Here is a 21,992-nt window from a genome sequence, read left to right on the forward strand (position 1 = left end):
TCATTACAATGTCTTTGAAGTGTCTGCACTCTAGAGGTAGCTGTTTCTTTAAAAAAACTTTGAGCATAAAGTATAAAAGCACTGCAGTTATTAAAATAATGGTAAAATCTGCAAAGCAGAACCAATTCCCTACTTTACTAGTTCAGAATATGCAAATTATTTGGTGTTTGGTACTTTTTTGGTGGATTTTTTTTTGTTAAAAACCAAAATGAGAAAAATACTCCAAGACGAGGAGGCTTAATTCATGATTCTCAGTGTGCAGTTTTTCTCAATCATTTTGTCATCAATTCCCTTATTTTCCATGCTTCAGTACAACTTTTGTTATTTAACTACTAGATTTGACTTATCCTTCCTTAAATTAGCATAAACTGACAGACCCATTAACAGCATGCATCTTCATTTTTATCTCTAAAAATAAATCATAAACATGATTGTACTGTAATGGTGACAAGCTGTGCCCTCCAATCTAGTATTAGTAATTACTATGAAATTTAACATTAACAGTTTTTACGTTATACATTTCATCTCATGGAAAGGGTTCCTCCTTTCCATGAGATGAAATGTATAACGTCAAAACTGATGTTTGCAACGTGAAAACAGGTTAAGTTAGAAAGGTTGAGCAGTGCAAATTTGTGTGAACTGTCGTGAAGTGTTCAGTTTTTTTTTTAAGTTAAGTGTAAGACGCTTGAATGGCTTCGTCTATTTCCCAAAACGTTCTACCAAAGACGGACCGTTGATTTGACTTTGTGTGGTCAGTGTCTTGGAGAATTAACAACATGATATTCAAAAATATCCCACATTAAAACACAACCCCAAGACTCCAAATTTACAGCATCATACCTAACTGGCAGAATACAAATCAGACAAGTTTTTAAAGAAACAAAAAAGTCAACTCAGACAAATTTTTTAAATTAAGTGCTCTTACAACCAGACATTACACAGCAAACAGCAAAAAAAAAGGGTACATAAACAAATGCATATGCATCGTTACACCTGATCTTACAGATCTGGATCATAGGAGTAAATTCATTTCAAATCCACCAGCAATTCTGCTTATTTACATCCCAATCTTCATACAAGACACATTTCAAAGTTCTTTGCTCAAAATATATTAACTTTCATTGTATTGACCATCACTTGCACAAACATTTCACATTGAGGCTGCAATTAAACTTAACCCCATATTTAGCTTTTTTAAAAAGCCAGGAACCATCAGAATGTTCATTTAGCTTGATGGCTTTGCATTGGTTGCCCTACCATGCCCAATTTCAGCACATTGAGGGCCATGGATGGGAGCCATCTATTAAAATGGGCTTCCAATGGAAACCTGTCAGTTTAATTTATTAATATATTACCAAATACAGAAATGAAACTGACAAAGGGGTATATAACATGACCCGAATGGTTCAATTTAATTCCAGCCAGCTTAAACCACGACACAACTCTGAACCCATTATATCTCTTTAAAGCACCCTCAGAGTAAGGCACTATAAAAACTAAAATGTGCCACCCGTTAAAAGCACCTAAACGGCACCTTTAAATTAAACAAAGTACTGGATGCAAAAGCCCAACCACGATTCAGAGCAGAGGGCCTTCGGAAATGTTATCTGCATGTCTTTCCTAGTGCTGATGGATGTCTTATGAAAAAGAAAAAAAAAAGCGTTATAGAGCAGTGCGAAAACACTGCAGACTGGACAAATCTGTATAATGGGAGAGGCCACCCTTGTTATGAAGGGCCAGAGATGTTGTTCCTTTTATTGCCAATCTACGCTGATTACTTGACTGGATTAATCATTAAGCTTAATGAATACAGTTGAGGATACGCTGGAGGTTCTCATCGGTGTAACTCAAGATTAGTAATAAAAATCAACTGAACTGAGCAATGTTTTGTTTGGAACAAACACCAGAAACATAACTGGCACTCCAGTCCCAGGGATGCCTACCCGTTTTGAGTCTTCCTCTGGTTTGAATTAGGCTGCTTTGATCTAAATACAAAATTGTATACCTCCACAATAGGAACCGTTCCTTGCAAGTTGGTTATACATCAAAGAAGATACATGCAAGGAATGTGTGCAGCAAAGTATATTAAAAATAAAGTAAAAAAATTAGCAAAGCCAGCATTTTTATGCCATTCTACAGGGACCTTTCCACTTTAAATAATCAAGCCAACCAAATGATTTTCGTGGTGTCCTTTATTAATCACGCAAACTAGAAAAGAACATTATTTTTAGGAGGACATCACAAAGGCTTCCAAAACTTTTAACATTATTTTTAGTCGAAAAAATAAGGGAGGAAAATACATTTTCATCAGTTCAAACAAAATCAAAGTTCACATTCCAAATGTAATCATAAGGGTTGACTTAATTTTCTCTTTTCACATCTATATTTGTTTTTCAGTGAAACCATAATTCAGAACTGCTACACATATCAGAAACCTGCTGTTCATCTCTTCCCAAAGCATTTTAACTACTCACCCGGTATCATTTATATTATTTTTTTTAAAAAGAAAAAAATATAATTGGCGAAATATTTAATCCCACATCATTTTACAAATATTTTTAGCTGCCTTGATAATGTTTGGTATTTAAAATTGTATTTTAAAAACCAAAATTCAGGAAATAAAATGGGAACATTCAGCAGTTTAAAACTGATTTAGGAAGGGCACATCATTTTTTTTGACAGGATACGGACGGAATAAAGAGAACAATGGCATAAAAAAAGATCCTAACACAAGAACCGCCTTCGCACAGTTTCAATACATCATATGCAAGCTAAACAATGGAACTAAAAACCGCATTTCTTTTATATAAAACTTGGTAAAAAATAGTTAATTTTCCAACTGTACAGTCACCAAGTACACAGAATGATGAAAAATGTGAACGCTGTTCATTTGGTGTCTGCTGGAGCCTCCGCCTTTTGTGCCTAAGAAAATAAATAAACAAACAAACAAAAACAACAAAAACCGTTAACAGATGGAGTTGCGTGACATCGGCGCACACAAATCTCTGGCATCCTGGCACTGGAGAAACAGAAACCCATGCAAGTGCTGACAGGGAACAGTAATCCATATTTAGAATAAAACACACGGGCTTCAAGGGCAACAATGACCCACATAAATCCCTTCTTTAAATTAAAATGCTACATTGGTGGTTATTTGAGTGCAATCAATTGGCTGTCGCTATTGTATACTTATTGTGCATACTGTACACTATTGCATATTGAGGCACATCTGCTTGTGTGAGAATTATGTCCATAAATGAATAGAATTAGACAAACCTGGCGCTGAACAGAGGCTCTGTTGAAGGTGTTACTCCTAGATATTTAAAATGAAATCTGTGAGCCACAGCCTTCCTGACAATTGTATTATGACATGCTACTGTGGCAGGTAAAATAACAGACCTACTGCAGAGGTGCTCGGACCACAAATCTAAACCTTTACATTCACCATTTATAAAACCTATAGTAATACACATCTGACTGACATCGTGCTCAATCATGCTGCCATACAGATTTACACATTTGTTATACGTTCATTTGATAGATGTGTAAAAGGTCCAGTTTTATTCTCAGACAAACCCCACATTTTCATTACATCCTAGATTTGTGATGGGAGAGAAGCCCTACTAACACCAAAATGGGTGGGAGCCAACATGAATTACCACAGATTGTAAACTAAGCTCATTTTTTATTGGTTTACACTATAGTCATTGACAGCTTATGAAGACTTAACCCAATATTTGGAATCTCACACTCCCATCACTACAAAAAAGAAACTTTTTCAGAAACTGATCACCCAGTCTGCCTTACAATCTTAAACTCTGACCGACTACAATATTAACCCTTGTGTGGTATTCGTGTTTTTATTCACCCAGTGTTCATGGGTCTAATAGAACAGCAACATTATTGGTTTTTTAAAACAATACAGCCATAACAATTTATCTAAAATTGCTTTTACAAGATGTTGATCTCTGGAGATGATACATGAGCCCCACTGAACTCAAAGGCATGCCGGTCTACAGATTCTCCCATCCCTGTGGGATGTATATACACTCAAGAGTGCCATTTTTGCCTTTTCTCATGAAGCAGCATCACAGGCGGCCCAGATCTTGACTCCATATTTCAGGAGTTTAGACAGTTTGTACTGTCTGGAAGGGTAGCGGCCCCTAAATGGCATATGTTGGGCTGGGGGTTGTAAAACAGGGGAAGGCACCCACCCACTTATCCCACCCTAACCTCATTTACTCGCTTGTCTCTCTGACGCCAAACTGGTCTGGTGTCTTAGTTATGGAAGCTGATAATCCTGGGAATTTAATTTTTTCCAGGGACATTGTTGCACTGAAAAGTGCTCTGCCAGTTTTTGCATTCTGTGGATTCCCCACTGGATCTCTGGAAACAGCAGCAAGGATAAAAGCTCCAAGGTATGCATGTAAATGGGTTTGGTCCATCTCCTTACACCTCTCTCCAAAAACACACCTTCCCTTCAAATTAGTGGTCCAGAATGATTTTCTGCACATGGGTAATCGACATTCGCGTCAGCCCAGGTTGCATCCTTATCACACTGGCAGCCATACGGGGAGGCTCATTCCTTGGGAAAGACAACCATTCAATTTCACCATTTTCTGACACAAGGTCACAGAATGGTATTGAGTGCGTGTGGCACGTAAAAAAAACGAAAAATTCAAAAAAAGACTGCCTCTGGAAGTAACGTCAGCACAAGAACTGTTCGTCGGGAGCTTCATGAAATGGGTTCCATGGCCGAGCAGCTGCACAAAGGCCTAACCATCACCATGCACAATGCCAAGCGTCGGCTGGTGTGGTGTAAAGCACACTGCCATTGGACTCTGGAGCAGTGGAAACGCGTTCTCAGGAGTGCGGAATCACACCTCACTATCTGGAAGTCTGACAGATGAATCTGGGTTTGGTGAATGCCAGGGGAACGCTGTGGCCGAATGCACAGTGCCAATTGTACTGGCCCAAATAGTGCCAACTGTAAAGTTTGGTGGAGGAGGAATAATGGTCTTTATGCGGCTTGGGCTAGGGGCCTTGGTTGCAGTGAAGGGAAACCTTAATGCTACAGCATACAATGACATTCTAGAGAATTGTGTGCTTCCAACTTTGTGGCAACAGTAGAGAAAGGCCTGTTTCAGCTGTGGTGATGGGACTAAGCTTGGGACATCTGGCAGTAATGGTAATAACACGGTGGAGAGGGTCATGTTCAATCTATGGAACATGCTGCAAATATGAAGGAGCAACCTAATACACGCACACACACAGCAGGCCCAGACAGAGAGAAGACAGGGTGAAGGTACACAGCAAACCTGTTTTTTTTTTCATTTTTTACCATGTTTACGTGTTTTTACTATTTCCACACTTTTATTACCCTAGGGTCCTGTGGACCCGAACACCACTCTGTAATATAAATGTGTAGGGGTGGGTGGGGTGCAGTGTGCACTCAATGAAAATGTGTTCTTCTGCATGTTCTTCACAGAAAATGAACCAAGGCCAATGAGTCTCAGGTTGAAAAAAAAAAAGATTAATTGTATAACTGTTCTTTTAGTAAACATAGAAAACGACCCAAACACCACACAAGGGTTAAATAAGATCCTCAATTGCAGTCTAATGTCATCACATTGCCCTCCATTAAGGTCAGACCAGGGAACAGACATGTCTGAGTGCAAACTGACTTAAGTCAGACTTAAATGCTTCCCACACACCTGGTCCGCCTTGGCATCGTTGTTTTCGGCGGGGACATCCTTGGCCTTCTTTGCTTTGGCTGGCTTCTGCAAAATAAATAAACTAAAATGTAAGAAAGGAGTAGCTGACACGGATAAACAGATGTCAAGCTGAGAGACCCTGTGCAATAAAAGTGTGTTCACTGAGCCACACAAGCCTCAGCGGCACCAGAGGGCATTCAGACGCATGAAGGGTCGGATAAACCACAAGAAAAGAAGCTGGGTAGCTCACGCAATTTCAAAATGTAAATAAGCAAAAATAAATTCACCCAAATTAACCTTCCCCCCCCCCCAGTTTCTAATATTTTTGGCTGGACCGCAACAGCGGGGCCAGCCCTATGAACGCGAATGTCTGTGACTAAGTGAGTGATGAAATTACACCGCGTGTGTCTGTGACTGAGTGACTGACTGATGAAGTTGGTCGGCCGGTTCGGTCCAGCCATATACTAGGTTTTGACCTGGTCTTGTTTCTCTCAGAGTGGAAAACAATCAGTCGTATATGGTGTAACAACTGACTTATTATTAGAATGCACAGGAGCTGGTTATCAATATAAGAATAATGTCATGTGTTAAACAGGGTTACTTCATTTAGTTTAAAAATAAAAAGCCATTTTATTATTTTATTTGTGTGGAAGTGAAGATATATCTCAACTGATAACAAAAAGGGCAGGAAAGTTTATTTATAAATTACACATTTTTTAACACTGCTACCACAAACCGCCATCTGATAGCTTTCCTAACTACACATCGGCCAAGTGCCACAATTTTAAAACATGCGAGGCTCAATAAGGCACATCAGCTGGTCAAATGTGCTATAAGTTCCATTAGGTGCGACACACAATTCTTATTTTATTTTTATGGTTTGATACAGTTAACTTCCATACCTTGGGTGCAGCTTTTTTGGGTTTGAACTCAGGTTTAGGTTTCTAATGAGAAAAAGAAAAAACAACATACAATTTCGAGAAGCACCACACACTTCACAACCTGATAAAAAAAATAAACATAAAAAAATATTTTGCAATTATTATATGATGTAATTACAGACTATGTTTGAAAACCTTAACAGTAAAAAAGGTACTTACATCTGACAACCTTTTCGAACGTCTGGGCTGAAATTGGGGGGTTAAAGATATTTCAATAAAGTCAAGAGCAAATTATGAATAAAACAGTAATAAAATTAAGAAAACAAACGGTAATGGTTTAATTAAGTACTTTATTTCTATTATAAATACAGACCAAGCTAAATACGGAAATTTTAATATTTCATAATTAACTCAAACGGGCAGTGGCTAAGAAAATCAAACAATATTTGTCACACAAACCTCTTCCTTCGTCTTGGGGTCACTGGTCTAGAAAACAAATCAGAAATAATTAAAGAACACGTAAATATAGTCATAATGGTTGCCACATTCTGTACATGCGCAAACAAAAGTTAGAAACCCCGCATTACAGAACTTAAAAAGATTGCACACAAAGATATATAAAATAATAGCTAGACTAACGTGTCAAAACGACACCAAAGGTACTTGGTTAGCTAACGAAAATTAATCACGATGATTTAAGATAAACCTAAAACAATCAATGTCCTCCTGGCAACAAAAAAAAAAAAAATCACAGAAATTAACATCCATCGTGAACGGAAAAGCTTTTTTTTTTTAATTAGCAGTACACTTCCGTAAACTTCCTTTGGCGGTTACAATATTTCGATGACAGTTGAAATTTTCCCGCACATATTCAAATTCAAATCTGAGCTCGGGCACCATCTGCGCGCCTTCTTACATTTTCTGACAGTACGATGCGCGCCAGTGACATCAGGCTGCTGGTTTTCTAAGCTAGCCAGCCAGCTTGGAACATACTAGCGTTCGTCGGTCAGATGCCATCAATAGAATTATGCTTTTAAAAATGGTTTCGGTGTAGCTCTACATAAATATTCAACTGCTTGTAACATTTTGGTCGATTTAAAGTAATGTATTTTGTTCTCATCTAGTCCACAAGTTATCTGACAAACTAGGAAGGTCAAGAGAGGAAACCGCCCACTTTCGAACATAAGAACATGTTATTACCTTGCTATTTAGCTAACGTTAGCCGTCAGTAAGTTTGTGAAGGTAATGCTAGTGTTCAATGTCAACCATAAGCCAACCGCATTTTTTATTTTAAACCTTAGCGATGGACACATTAGTTAGGCAACGGTGGCAATTGTTTCATTGACGAAAGAAACCATGTTTGCTGGTCAAGTAATCTTTGGATAGATTAGCTAACAAGGTTAGCTAGCAGCTCAAAAAACAATTGTGCAATGCAAATATAGACGATCTAATTGGTCGTCAAGCCATTGCACTTTTAGCTATCTATATTAACTACTGCTAGCAAAACAAACATGGCAGCTCAATAACGAGAGAGCTAAATAAAATGGAACTTAAACAAAAAACGGGAAAATCGTTCATGATGCTAGATTAGACATTAATTTACATTCTGCTTTTCGGGATTTCCGAATTTTAGCTAATGTGCATAGGTAGCTAGCTACAGATACTGTTTACGTTAATTATTATTCAGACACTGACGTAGCTGAAACATCGAATGAAACTAGCTAGTTAAAATTAACTCATGCAAGGTCGCTAATGTTAGCTATTGAATCGCTTATCACCACGTTAAGTTCATCCTTTACTTATGCAGCTAGCTTGCCTCATAGTGATGTCAAGCGCCGCGCGCCAATACCGAATGTGCTGTGACGCCTGTTAACTGGCTCTTGCAATCTTAAAATACATACGGTGAAGATGCGTAACGAATTGTCACAACGCGAATTTGTATCGCATAAAACACCCTTTTGTCAAAATGTCAAGATTAACAACTCGCTGGATTATTTCCCCTCTAAGCAGGACGCAGCTGGATACCAGTTGCAAAAGACGACCATTTTCAGCAACCCGTCTAGCAAACGGGACTTTTGCTTTAAAAATCGTAACCACCTGGTAATGCTAAATATACGACTGGCTATCGAGATGACATAAACATATGCCAAGCAGATAAAAGGCACTGCATATTTTCTTACCTTTCTTTTAGGCATCTTGACCGTTTGAAATTGAGATCTGGCTTTGCAGACTGGATAGGATGGTTCACAACTACACGCTTGTGTACAAAACTACCGACCGATAAATGTCAAATAATAACGGCTGTATGTTTTATAAAGTTTTTTTTATAGAAAAATAAGATGGAAACCGGTTTGAACCAGATTTTACGCTTCGTGCACAGACATTGGACAATCACTCTATCACATGACAGGGGCGTGGCACGTTTCTTAAAGAGACCTGCTACCTCTGCTGCTGATAATCTTCGACGCAATCGTTTCGTGGGGTTGTTTTTCATTTCGCTACCGTATACTTTCATTGGATGACAGGCTAAAACAACTGCTTAAGCGAAATAGTACAATATGCACAACCACGCCCAAACGAAATTGGTTCAGATGTAGCAAACTAGCGCCGCCAAAGAGATACTCAAAACTATCGCTCTGCCGCTATTAATCTTTTCCGAGGAGGTAATGCTGGCAAGAAGTTTGACATTTTTCTTAAATTTGCATAGAATGTGAATAATTACTTAGTTCAGTGCACGATGGGCAAGATTGTCAATCGTAAATAATAAATTTACATTTTGTCTGACCCATTTTGAATTCAGTGTGTGGCTACCTTTTCATCTGTCCTTGTATTATTGGCTTGAAAGTTCGAATACGTTCTTAAGAGAAAACGCAACACTGTATAACTGGTCTGCAGACATTATATTTTAATACTTTTCATTACTTTTACAGGACCACGTGCCAACAGTTGGCTAGTTTATCACCAAAATAAAGGTCTTAATTGTTTAACATTCAACATGTATAGTCGTGGAAGTCACAAAATCAAGCAGTCTCACGTAAATACATTGAAGTGAGAATAAAATAACAAATGTATTCAAGTCAAAGAAGAAGTAGAGCCAGAATCCTCAATTTGAAAAGCTGTATAATATGCACACAACCCAGAACAGTGAGACTGGTTCCAAAGCAGCACACAAATTTGCAACCAAGTTTCTTCCTGTTGAAAACTTTCTGTTGTTTACTTGGACCACATCTTACACACTTACAGGTTGCTTGTACGCACGTCCTGTGTTCATAAATGAGAAAATGTGCATCGTCCATGTAACAGTTTTCCACTGGGTGGGGGGCTGTCAATATACTCATTTCAATCTTATTTTATAATTTATGTATACATGATAAAATTAATTATTTTAACATATAAACACACACACGCACACATACCCATACATATCAAGCGATAGATCTTGTGTAGACTTCTCCTGATACCTTGTAAATTAAACATTTCAATGCCCCATAGGGGTAAAAGAGCCTTCTCATTTCACCTATATATACATATCTACAGGGATGAGGGACTCCCCTTTTGCAGTGGTGCATCGTGGGTTAGGCGAGAGCGACCTGGCTGGTCAGGTCGGTAAAGTAACTGTCCCTCCGCTGCTGGAGGGCTTCCAGAAAGCCTCGCACCCTCTCCTCCCGGTGGGCCGCGTATGTCAGCAAGTGCTCCTGTCGGCTCTGTTTGTCCGTCGCATTCCCCTTCCCGTTCCCAGAATGCATCAGTAGCTCAGCCACGCAACGGCGGTCAGCCTCCAGCTGCTGCAGGGTCTGCTGCTCCCTGTGCAAATCTCGAGCTTTCTGCAACGTTTTAAAAAAATAAAAATTTAAAAATTAAAAACTGAACCATCGTCACATGACTCCATTCACTGGCGTTCCTGGCCAAATTCCCAACCCTGGGTCTCTCAATCTGGCCACCTAATTATTCCCCATAATAATTGGCTTGATAATTCCCCCCCCTCGCTGTCCCTGTCCACCTCAGCCAAGCTTTAAGACAGCACTCTGGCACAAAATGGCTGCCTCGCATCACCCAGTTGGGTGCTACATATCAGTGGATTAGCTGAACCTCCTACATTCACTGCAGAGCACTTTCTGATTGTGAAGAATGGTACACTATCATCATAAATTCCATGCATTGTATTATTACACATAATATGGAACATATATTCCACAATCTAGGACAGGTGCCCCAATTGTTATCTGAAAAGGGGTGGTGTGGGTGTAGATTTTTTGCATTAGCCCAGCTAATATATATTCCAATTTAGGACAAGCATCCCGATTGTTATCTGAAAAGGGGTGGTTTGGGTGCAGGTTTTTGTATTAACCCAGCTAATATATATTCCAATCTAGGACAGGCGTCCTGATTGTTATCTGAAAAGAGTCAGTGTGGGTGTAGATTTTTGCATTCTGTTAGGTGTCTTAAGTGCTGGGCTAATACAAAAACCTGCACCCACACCAGCCCTTTTTGGGTAACAATGTAGACCTGTAATCTAGGAAATGAAAATAAGGGCCTCGTCAGGTCCATGATGTCAGTACTACTACTGATTTTCTTTACTACCCGATAGTTGACCGATTGATTACTGTCACTGACAGACTAGAGATTTCGGTTACCTGGTGTCCCAGGTGTAAATCCAGATTAATGTGGATGAATCATAGGGCAATGTATATGTGCATGTGCACCACTGAAGGGTAACACAAAATAGCTCAACCAGAGAAGAAATACTGTATCCACATACCATTCAACGTTCTCAGATTTATTTAAAAATTGACAACAGATTGTCGTACACCAGGTTTTTCATTGAGATGAAATGGGCAAAAACATTGCTCGTTTGCCAATAAACCTGGGAAGCACTGAAACAGGGTGTATAGGGCAGCCATTTTGTGTCTCCTGGTCTGTTATCCAGAGGTCGCCAGCCCTGGTTCAAAGGGCTGCAGGGTCTGCAGACTTTCGTTATTAAAACCAAGTTTTCCACAACAGTGTCCGGTCTGGTAGTACAGAGGTACAGGCCTGTATTCAATCAACTTTCGCTCTTAGCTTTGCCGAAAGTAAATCCAAGCCTTGCACTTTTTCGTCACAAACTCAGTTCAGTGAGTTAGATTGATAAGTTATTGAGTGGAGTGTGCTTATTTATAAGACAAATATTGCTGGAAGGTCTAAATGGTAAATGGACTGCATTTATATCCATTTATATGCTTTTATCCAAAGCGCTTTACAATTGATGCCTCTCATTCGCCAGAGCAGTTAGGGGTTAGGTGTCTTGCTCAAGGACACATCGACACGCCCAGAGCGGGGTTTGAACCGGCAACCCTCCGACTGCCAGACAATCGGTCTTACCTCCTGAGCTATGTCGCCCCGCAGGTCTAAATTCCAAACTTAATTAAAAAAGCAGAGTGCAGCAGTAATCTAAGTGTTTCTAAGTGCTGTCCTGCTCATTCAAACCCAGGGTGTCAGCGTGCTTAATCAGCGCACTTCCTCCTAAGTCACACGTTTGTTTCACACCTGACGACCGTCACCAGGTGATGTCTCAGTTTGCCGAAAAACAGGTTTGGAAAAGGACTCATCACAGGTAGTCTTTGGGGAAGAAGAAAAATATGTTCGATTCACAGTCATCATTGACTGCAGATGTGCTCTGTCAGTTATTACATTACAGGGCCGACTCTGGTTGCTAGCCCTAAAAATTAAAAAAAGGTTAAAAAATTCTATCAGACAATAATTAATTTTTTTACAAAGTGGACTAAACCGAGCTCATGATCGTTTGGACACATTTTTCAAAATAAAAATGATTTTGAGCCAAAGATGGCTCTGTAAATTACAGCACCATTATTCCTGGGGAGGAAAAAAAATACATCAGTGGGTTTCCTATGTTATCTGATCAAGCCCTACATCACAAATGTCCGAAGCCGAATAACGGATTTGCGGAGTTCAGACCGAATGTATGCGGTGGCATTCGCCTCAGAAAAGAGCACATTCTAAAAATGAACAGATGGATGAAATAATGGATGGATGGATGAATGAAAGAGACATACCTGCAGCGACAGGTAATTGAGCTGATACTGCAGGATGGCTTCACACAGATTCCAGAAGGAGTACTCCGGCCAGAGCACAGACTGGAACACCAGGCACGAGTAGGAGGTCTGGCAGGGAGAGGGGACAAAAACGACATCATCCTTCGCCTCTTCGGTAAGAACAGCACGCCGGCTAGCACGGCATGCTAGCCACTCCCGGTTTCGCCAGAAGTGCGCTAGTACATCGAGTGCTATAAGCTATAGCGTACTGCTGCTAGCTTCTACTCTATATACTAACCAGCTTCTAAACTTCTAGCGAGGCTAACTAAAATAGCGCACGCTGTTGCACGATTGGAGCACAAATTTAACTCTTGTATGGTAGGTACTGCAATATAAAAAAATGAATGGGTTCATTTTGGTTAAAGGAAACATGCACAACACTTAGTTCAATCCATATGTTATTACTTTCTGTGGTGGTGATCCATAACAAATGCTTGATTCCTTTTTGCAGGTTAAAAATAAATCCTCTTAAAATTCTGTCATGCCAGGAAAAACCAGTCTTCCAGTTTGCCGCTGTAATACAGTCCCACCAAGCATTACTCCATCTCACCAACATGACAGACTGGCTGACTTTGAAATCCTACAGAAACTGGCAAGCAGAAGAATGCCTGAATTGTGATGTATGTGAATCTTTCATAAAACACAGGAGCAGGGTTCTTCTCACCAATGACCACAGGTGGGATCTGTCACTATCTCAGCACCAGCTGTACTGTTAAGCTGCCATTACACACGGTACTTTAGATGTTTTATGTTACTGTCTGCAGATACTTTTTTGGGTTAATATTTCCTTTAGCAGGTGGGACCAACGGACGGACTGAGAAGGGTGGTGTCGGTCCTGTGTAGAAACAGGATGTGGGTGTGGCTTACCTGCCACAGCAGGAAGTCGCTGAGTCGCACTTCACCAGAGGTACGGATAAGCAAGTCTGGGTCCGGGGAGCTGCTGCTATAGAGACACTCACTCAGCAGAAACTCTGAGACGTCACTGAAAAAAAATATTTAAAATTTACCATAGTTATTTAAAAAAAAAAAACTGTTTTCTGTCTGTGGGCAGTTTGTCATGTGATGATCTAATCTGAAATAAAATAAAAATGCACCACAATCAAGTTAAGTATAGTGGCAGCCCTGCAAGTTTCATACAGTCTTGGAATACACGCTGTCCTAGCTTTGTCACCGTTTCACGGATGGCACTAGGCTCTGCTGAAGCACTGGACAGAAACCATTCTGAGGTCTAAAGAAACCACAGTATCTGCATAGTTCATTTGCTTCTATAGTCATAATTTTCCAGAGTCACTGTCACAGTCACAAGTACATTACATTAAGGCCGGAAATATACCCTATGTAAGTACGCCAACGCAGACGCTTCGAGGTACGCAGCGCCTCGTCAATTTGCCGCGCGTAGTTGCGTTCTAAAATCTGTGTCACCTGAAATTCTTGACGCAGCGCAAGCACAAGCTGCACTTTCAAGCGTTGCAGCGAGGGGCACTATAGCAGATAACATCAGGATGAAGCCATCTTCTTCCATTTGTGGTTTCTTCCGCTCTTTTGCAACTGTGCTGGATCGCCCGCTTTGGATGTGTCTGAGAATCACAGCTGGGGCCTTACCTCCTTTTGTTCAATGTGAACGATCTAAAAATTTAGCACTAGCCTTGAACATCTGCTGCAGCCAAGGATGCAGGGAAACGAGGTCCAATAATCTCGACATGAAGAGCCAAAGAGAACTACCACGGGTTGTGGAAAAATATTTAGCATGTACTTGTCCATTCCTGAGCAAAATTTCCAGAATGTTCCATTTTAAACTTGTGACAAATGACTGAATCATATCTGTGACTTCTTTGTTCCCGAGTTGTGGAATCTTTTTCCAGCAAAGATCAGAAATTCTGGAACAATGGCTTTGTTAAAAACCACTGAAGATCTTTATGATTCCTTTAATTAATCAGTATTTAACCTGTCCATACTTTAGCTGTTGCTTGCTTTTGGGTTTTCGGCTTTTTTTCCCCTACTTTCCAGCATCCTGGGAAACCTTGGCGTGGATATCAAAGTAAAAACACCACTATTGCTATGTAATGAGAAAAGTGATTCAATGATTGATTTATAGATAAGAAGAAAGTCGACTGGTGCGTGACACTGGTGTCCTGTCCAACAAACTTTAAAAATCCTGATGGCCTACAGCTGCCTGTTCACAGGGCTAACCCCGTGCGGCCAAGGGACGTACCTGGATTTTATGAGGCCCTGCTCCACCCCCCAGGCCATCTCCCTGACGGCGTTAGCGATCTCGTGCCTGGAGGTGTAGGCGAAGCACACGTTCAGGAAGCACCTGTTCACAGAGAGAAGGGTCCGGCATGAGCGCGACTCCTCACCAGGAGACAAGGGGTTAAACGGGCAGCGCACCCGAAAATGAAATAAATTTAAGCTGTGCGCTCCTGGAGTGCTATCTACCTACTTACCTGGAGTGCTGCCTATCCATCCAGGTAGTCTCACTGAGACTACTGCTGCAGCTCACCCAGATACAATGGACCTTGGTTCTCAAAGCAGCAAATATTTACTTTCGAAAAACTCAGCAGCAACGTCTCTTTCCAAATATGATGACACGGTTACTCACAAGCATCCACAGACCTTGTTGTGCAAGGTTTCATAGAAAACTACTTTCTACAGAGGTATGCCAACGGTACATCCACGCAAAGACTTGACAGCAGTGTTCTGGGCCGCAGTGTCAAGTGGAAAACACAGCTTTATTTAATTTATGGGTGAACTGCCCCTTTAATGCTACACTCATCAACATTAGTCACATTACTTTAGCCATTCCGTTTGTCATGCAGTCATTCACTTCCTCAAAGGTGGAGGCACGGGCCATCTTCAGACTGAGCCAATGACAGTCTGTCAAGGACAACCTTTCATTGAGATAGCACAGTCAAAGTTAACAATCTAATCTTTTTTTTTTTTTTTTACTGATACTGGTAACTAAATACCAGCATTGGCCCTTGAAATGGACCGAGACACTGACACCAACGTTATAATTTCAGTTCAGATATTCAACACGCAGGACGACATCAATATCAACTATCTGGCAGTGAAACATTACAGACAATGGACAAAATGTCAAAGAAACATCCTGCAGAGAGATCAGCAAGCACCGGTCAGGCCACATTGGACGGGCTCAGTTAGAAGGAGAAAGTGGGGCTGCAGTGGTAGTATAATGGGTAAGGACCCGGTCTTGTAACCTAAAGGTCACAGGTTCAATTCCCAGTCAGGACACTGCCGTTGTACCCATGAGCAAGGTACTTAACCTGCTTCAGTATAATTCATTTCTTCAGTATATAGGCAACTGTATAAATGGATGCAATGTAAGTCGCTCTGGATAACAGCACCTGCTTCTGCATCAGCATCTGCAAATGCCTGCAATGTAATGTAATGTAATGGAAGTGCCTACTTGTTGTGCCCCCTGGTGGAGACCACGGCCTTGGCGATAACCTGCTGCAGGTCCAGCGGGAGCAGCGCCAGGTCCCCCAGCACTCGGATCCGCACCCCGTGCTTCTCGAGGTTCTCCCTGTGAGGAGGGAGGCAGACGACACTTCAACACGTTCAGCGTTGTTCACTACCACGCACCGTAACGGTGAGGGAATCGGGCAAATAACCGGAAGGTTCTGGGTTCGATTCCCAGCAGAGGGGCGCTCTCTGTATTCAGATCTGCCAACCGGCAACTGGAAAATCCAGGTTCAGGAAGTAAAAGTCCTCCCCAGCTTCTAGTAAAAACCCACCTATTCACATTGCATCTTGGCTCTGTTCCTATTCCCACCCAATGGCACTGTTTGCTTATGTCATTTATTCCGGACCGTTACAGCACAAATTATGGTTTTATAAAACCCTAAATGTATAAGCCTATGATTTATCAGGGTATATTATGGTTCTATTTTAGCATAAGTTAAGTTATATTTAGAGATTTAATGATGTTAAACGCAAGACGCGCTGGCCCGGGGGGCACTGTTGCTCATACAACTCAGGCGGATGTGTTTGTGTTCGTGTTCTCTTCCATTGAACATCGCTCTGAACAAGACTGTCTGCGAAATGAGCGCAATGTAATCCAGTAAGATTTGGAGAAAGGCTCGAAGTATAGCGCACTGAGAGCAAAATGTCCATTCCTTTGGTTTAAAAAAAAAAAAAAAAACCGGTAAGGAGCAAGATCACAAATGTGTGATTGAAACATTCTAAACCGAACGTTTGAATGCTGATGTAATCACTAGTCACAATGGAAAGCAATCGCGTTCTAGAACACTGACTTGGAATTCTGAGAAGAAACACTGCAAAAAACCTACTCAAAGGATAAAATATCGCTAACCCCCTGACATTTTTTAAATGGCTGCCACTCACTGCTCCTCCAGCAGCCGAGCGAACTTCTGCCTGGCCAGCTCCATCAGCCCGTCCACCTCCTCCTTCGAGCGCTTGAAGTTCTCAATGCTGAAGGCGTACACCGTCACCTCCCTGATGTCCAGGTTCAGGCACCAACGCAGCGTCTGTCAATCAATCAATCAGGTAATCAGCCAATCTTTATCGTCCCTGAGGGGCAATTCATTGTGGAGCCAAGTTTAAACATCAAAACATAAAAGGAAAATAAACACAAATAGTACACAAGACTGAGAAATAAAATCTAGTAGAAATGAGATAAACGTAGCACGAGAAAATAAATAGGTCACAGAAAAATGCACTGTCAACTGCCAACACTGACATTTCTGTCACACTGTTATTGTTTGTCTTGTAGATGCCTTTTTCAATGCATAGCAGCCCAAGTCATTCCAGGTCCCATTGCAGTGCTACAATTTAGATCACTCCCCTTTTATACAGCTGGATATTTACTGAAGTGGGCCAGGTTTAGTGCCTTGCTCAGGGGAGAGGCAGCTGTGTCCCAGAGTAAAATACAAGCTAACAGAACAGAATTGGTTTAGCACTGCAAAGCTACACTAAATTTGTCTTTAGCGGACCAAGCAGCAAAGCTGCAGCAACACTATTGTATTTGTAGGAGTTATTGTCATAGCTTTCAAGGTTCTGCTCATTTCTCTTTCCCTTTTCTAGTAATTTCTGATAATTGCTGTTCTCATTTACATTGAAATTTCTGATAATTTTTCATTCAAGTGTGTCTGACAACTATTCACAAAACCTTGCACGGTTGTCGAAGGCTGCGTGCATTGCAGACGGAGGGATTTTGGCGCAGCTTGGACACTTGGTGGCACTATTGTGCACAACTGAAAATACGAAATTTGAAAGGGCACAACTCCTGCCCCGTTTGGCCTCGTATGCACTTGAAACTGGTTAGGCTGACTAAGCACCTCATTAGGAATATGGCGTTGCATCTTTTTTGCATTCACATATGTATTTCCGACTAAGTGTGTGGCCCCCTTAATTACTGCTTGCAGCTATATTTATTATTACTATTGTTATTATTATTGTTGTTAATATTGTTATTATTATAGGTATTTTATTATTATTATTGTTATTATTATTGAGCACACCACTAACAGCACACACAGGTGGCATGATGCCACTTCTCACCTCTGCCAGCTTGTCAAAGCCCTGTGTGTGTCCCTCCTGCCTTTCCACGTGCCGCTTGCGAGCGTACCGCCGGTTTCCATCCATGATGAAGGCCACATGTTTGGGCATCGGCCCGGCCTGCGAGACGGAGATCGGCACCAAGGGAGTCAATGAATTACAAAGGTCAAGCTGGACTGATAACAACTGACTTCCACTAAACTACAAACTGAGACGGAGAAAATCAGAATACTGAAAAAATGTCTGAGTGACAAACTACAAGTTATTTTTAGTTGCCATATTATTGGCTGCCTGCCTTGACTGTATATCAAAGATGGTCAAAACAAGCTAATCATAAACAAACAATACAGTTAATAAGACTAAATATTACCTCAAAATAAACTCAAAAGCGAGCATAGAAATAAAATAACCTATGCGATCGCTTAACTTAAATTTCATAACATACCCTGAGTTAAATGGAATTGGGTAGAGTTCACTCAGATATTGCTCTAGGAAGATGAGAAACCATTACAGACAATCTTACTATAAGACGCACAAAAACGAATTGTTAAAAACTGATATTACCTTCAATATATTAGCAGAGAGCCTCTCGATAAGACTCAGTTCCCCTTCGCGTATCCATGACATCTTGCGGTTCTGTAATCTATTCAGACGATAAAACGTTATTTTTACAACCTATCCAGACTCATTCCAAATCGCAGTGTGATCTAAAAAAAAGTATCAATCTGTGAACCAAAATGAAGGCACAAGCAAAATCTCACCCTTTTCGGAAAATAGCCAAGAAATCGTGACAGAGGCCAGAAAAGCAATTAACAACATGCGGCACACGTATGTTGTACGTAATTCAAACGGTTCTAGTCCGAAACAGTAAAGTAGTCTAACCATACCGATTAACCATTCTTAACAGGAGAAAAATAGTCCGCACAAAGCGTTGCACAGAAATCAATGTGAAACTTCGAATTATGACATTACCAGCTCAAGATATCCGGCAGTGATCGCTGTCAGCTATAAAAACACAACACCACTACATAATGACGGACGTAAATCCGTCCAAGTGATATGCTGGGCCTCGGACAGATATTCGTTATGGTTAAAATTCCAGGTAACGACAATTGCACGCTAAATTTATTGCAAGGCAAATTGTACATCTAGCTATACTGGCTGAATTGAATGACAGTTTAACTAAGGCTGACTTGCGAGACAGCTCTAAAAAAGGAATCTGCAATTATATCGAGCGATATTGCATTGATATGAAGTGTTTTAAAATGTCAAAGAGTTATTGACACCGAAGAACACATTTTTCATTAATGTTTAAAAGAAAACGTTATGTTCCAACTCACACAGATTATTGTAAGATGACGTCCTCTTCCGTGTAGAATACGTGACGTCTTTAGAAAGGCGACTTCTCTCACAGATCCTCGATATTGAAAATAATGTTTCACTGTGCCGTATAAACTGCGCTAACCAAAAACTGTGAGAGCTTAGTCTAGATGCCTGTTGTATTTTGGGGAAACTAACTTTTATTGACTTTGAGTTTACGTTTTTTATAACATTCGACGAAAGAACCTAGATAATCTAGAACGGTAATAATTCAAACCAGCCCAAACTCGTTTTCACTGAAGAGAAAGGTCCTCATACACTACACATCGACCAGATGAGTTCGATACGGTGATTTACTAGATTTTAGGTTTGTCTGTTATTTTAAATATAAATTATATGACTGCAACAAATAATGTGTGTAGTCAAACTGAGGATACGTCTCATGTTGAGGAGTAGAGTAGCCTATCTGGCTCTCTAAAAAAATCTGTACTTCTTCTCTGACGTAAAAAGAACTCGCCAACATGGCTTCCGGTTGCTTACTCGCAGCAAAGATCGTCAATGGAAAAGATTATAAACTTAAAAAAAAAAATTCCACTGCTACAAGTGGGACACGAGCGAATGCGAGAAGGCGGATAACTCGGAAATGGTTCAAAATAAAAGTCAGAATTCGAGAAACGCAACTCAATTTGTTTTAAAACTTTTGACATTTAAAAATGCTCTTTCGTTATCATCATCATGTTAATTACGTTTCTGGAGTAAAATGTATGCGTAAAGGTATTTTTTTCTACCTTTCTACCGTGCTGCTAGTTAGAAATGCAGAGAATCTAAATGTGAAATATCAATATCACTCTTACAATATATCACTGATTTCAACATCTTTGTCATAATTAACAAGTCATGTTTGTACTAAGGTGTTCGAATAACTGTAGATATAACAGATAGTTTCTCCTATAACAATTAGCCAGTAGGCTATGTGGCGTAGGTTTAACTGTGGTATGAAGTGGGCATGAGTAATATATTGTAATTATTATATAAAATAATCATCAGAAATCATTGCCAAATTTGGCTGGGTTTCAACAATTATACTGATGGCAAATTAAGTCAATTATGTCCCCAATGCTTGATAAATTCATCCGATATATAGTGGTCTCTTGCCTCCCTTGTATGAAGCACTAATATTTTGTGCAAGTACAAGTAAATGCATGGCTTTTGTCAGGCTTGATTGCCTCCATGGCATGAAATAGAAGTATTTTGAAAATGTACAACACTTCACAACACCGATGATGATGCCATGGATTTCATAAAAGCGTTATAGCAAATGCTGGTGAATGCTGGGGTTTATAGTCTAAAGAGAGAAAATGCCCTTCAAGTAACTCCAAAGCAGGTTGTATAGCCAAATCATACGCAAAAACTGAAATGATATCATACACCCCAAAAAGGGAACTATTCCTTTAATATTTCTTTATAACATCACTTCATTGAGTGAACATCTCTCCTGTCAGGCACTATAATCCTGGCTCAAAACATAGAGTCGCAAGAGTCGCAAGAATGGTTCAAATTTCAGAGGCCAAAAGTGTGTGTCCAGTGTGTTTGGTCGAGAAAGTTTTTCACTTGGTAGGCATTTAGTAATGTCCCAGAACAGGTGTTGAGCAGGGGTTGTCAAATTTTTGCATGTGAGGCCCACCCAAAATTACACAGGGTGAAAGTACAGAGAGGCCAAGCCTTCAGACTATTCCCCCAATAACCCGGACAGATCAAACAAACGCAAACTTGAACCCGCCCGTTTTGCTTGGTGAAGGAGTTACGTTTTATTCACGAGAACAGGAATACGCGGCTGAAGACATATGGGAAGCGTGAAGTGGCTCATAAACGGAGGGGAATCAGGGGCGGAACTGAGTGTTCAATGCCTTACAGGACAACAGTTCACGAACTCAGAAAGCACTTATCAGAAACAAACTGAACCCTCCAAAATGGCTTTATCTGCATAAGACACATCATAGAGTTTTGACGTTGTGCCCCGTCTCACCTCCTTTTCATAACAGAATCTCGCAACTTTTTCATTTGCTCAGAAATACCTTACGGGTACATTTTAACTTCGTACCTTGGGGTCGGGGCTAGAATACTTCTGGTAAGCATTAACTTCAGCTAAATAGTAATGCAATGCATATTAGCAGTATTATTTACAGTCATAGTTTTTGCCAGCGATATTGACGAGGGCAAATATATTGCAATAAGTCACACCCAGACTGCATGTGAGGGAGGTGATTTCAAAGAGCTGAACGACATACAAGGAAATTCGGAGCTCCACTAAATAACGGACAGTAGCGTGGATCGTTACTTGCTTCGACTCTTTGAAGTGTCGATGAAACCTTTTGATGTTCTGTTGACAAGTTCATGCTGACGGGTTGAGGACGTTTTATTCGGCCACACACTCAGAGGTAAAGTGATAT

General features: G+C 40.5%; 1 protein-coding gene and 1 long non-coding RNA gene across 5 annotated transcripts; both read right to left on the minus strand.

The window, feature by feature from the left end:
• Positions 1-2,174: 2,174 nt before the first annotated feature.
• On the minus strand, positions 2,175-8,943 carry LOC135265094 (uncharacterized). The gene is made up of 7 exons (XR_010332850.1): positions 8,776-8,943; positions 7,055-7,081; positions 6,815-6,841; positions 6,617-6,658; positions 5,715-5,780; positions 3,277-3,313; positions 2,175-2,922 (listed from the first exon to the last, which is right to left on the minus strand). It is a non-coding gene; the product is annotated as an uncharacterized LOC135265094 (long non-coding RNA).
• Positions 8,944-9,480: 537 nt separating this feature from the next.
• Positions 9,481-20,000, minus strand: dhdds (dehydrodolichyl diphosphate synthase). Of its 4 annotated transcripts, none has more exons than XM_064353992.1 (9): positions 19,563-20,000; positions 18,787-18,865; positions 18,226-18,342; positions 17,050-17,192; positions 16,112-16,228; positions 14,897-14,998; positions 13,552-13,666; positions 12,646-12,753; positions 9,481-10,419 (listed from the first exon to the last, which is right to left on the minus strand). In XM_064353992.1, exons 2-9 carry the CDS (start codon positions 18,847-18,849, stop codon positions 10,171-10,173), a joined length of 1,014 nt encoding a protein of 337 aa, XP_064210062.1. In that variant the 5' UTR covers positions 18,850-18,865; positions 19,563-20,000; the 3' UTR covers positions 9,481-10,170. The 4 variants fall into 4 exon arrangements, with proteins under 4 accessions (XP_064210062.1, XP_064210331.1, XP_064210157.1 ...); XM_064354261.1 differs by having other exon boundaries at positions 18,787-18,858; positions 19,559-20,000; XM_064354087.1 differs by lacking the exon at positions 19,563-20,000 and adding an exon at positions 19,195-19,550.
• Positions 20,001-21,992: the final 1,992 nt, after the last annotated feature.

Source organism: Anguilla rostrata, chromosome 1 (assembly GCF_018555375.3).
Source record: "Anguilla rostrata isolate EN2019 chromosome 1, ASM1855537v3, whole genome shotgun sequence".
NCBI classification, from domain to species: Eukaryota; Metazoa; Chordata; class Actinopteri; order Anguilliformes; family Anguillidae; genus Anguilla; species Anguilla rostrata.

What these genes read in the sequence shown, in the direction of transcription:
- dhdds (XM_064353992.1), bottom strand. Translation starts at nt 18,849, where the DNA reads ATGTCATGGATACGCGAAGGGGAACTGAGTCTTATCGAGAGGCTCTCT. An exon ending in GCTCGGCTGCTGGAGGAGCA is followed by an intron (nt 16,229 to 17,049) that starts GTGAGTGGCAGC and finishes CCCTCCTCACAG; the next exon opens with GGAGAACCTCGAGAAGCACG. An exon ending in TCAATTACCTGTCGCTGCAG is followed by an intron (nt 10,420 to 12,645) that starts GTATGTCTCTTT and finishes AAAACGTTGCAG; the next exon opens with AAAGCTCGAGATTTGCACAG.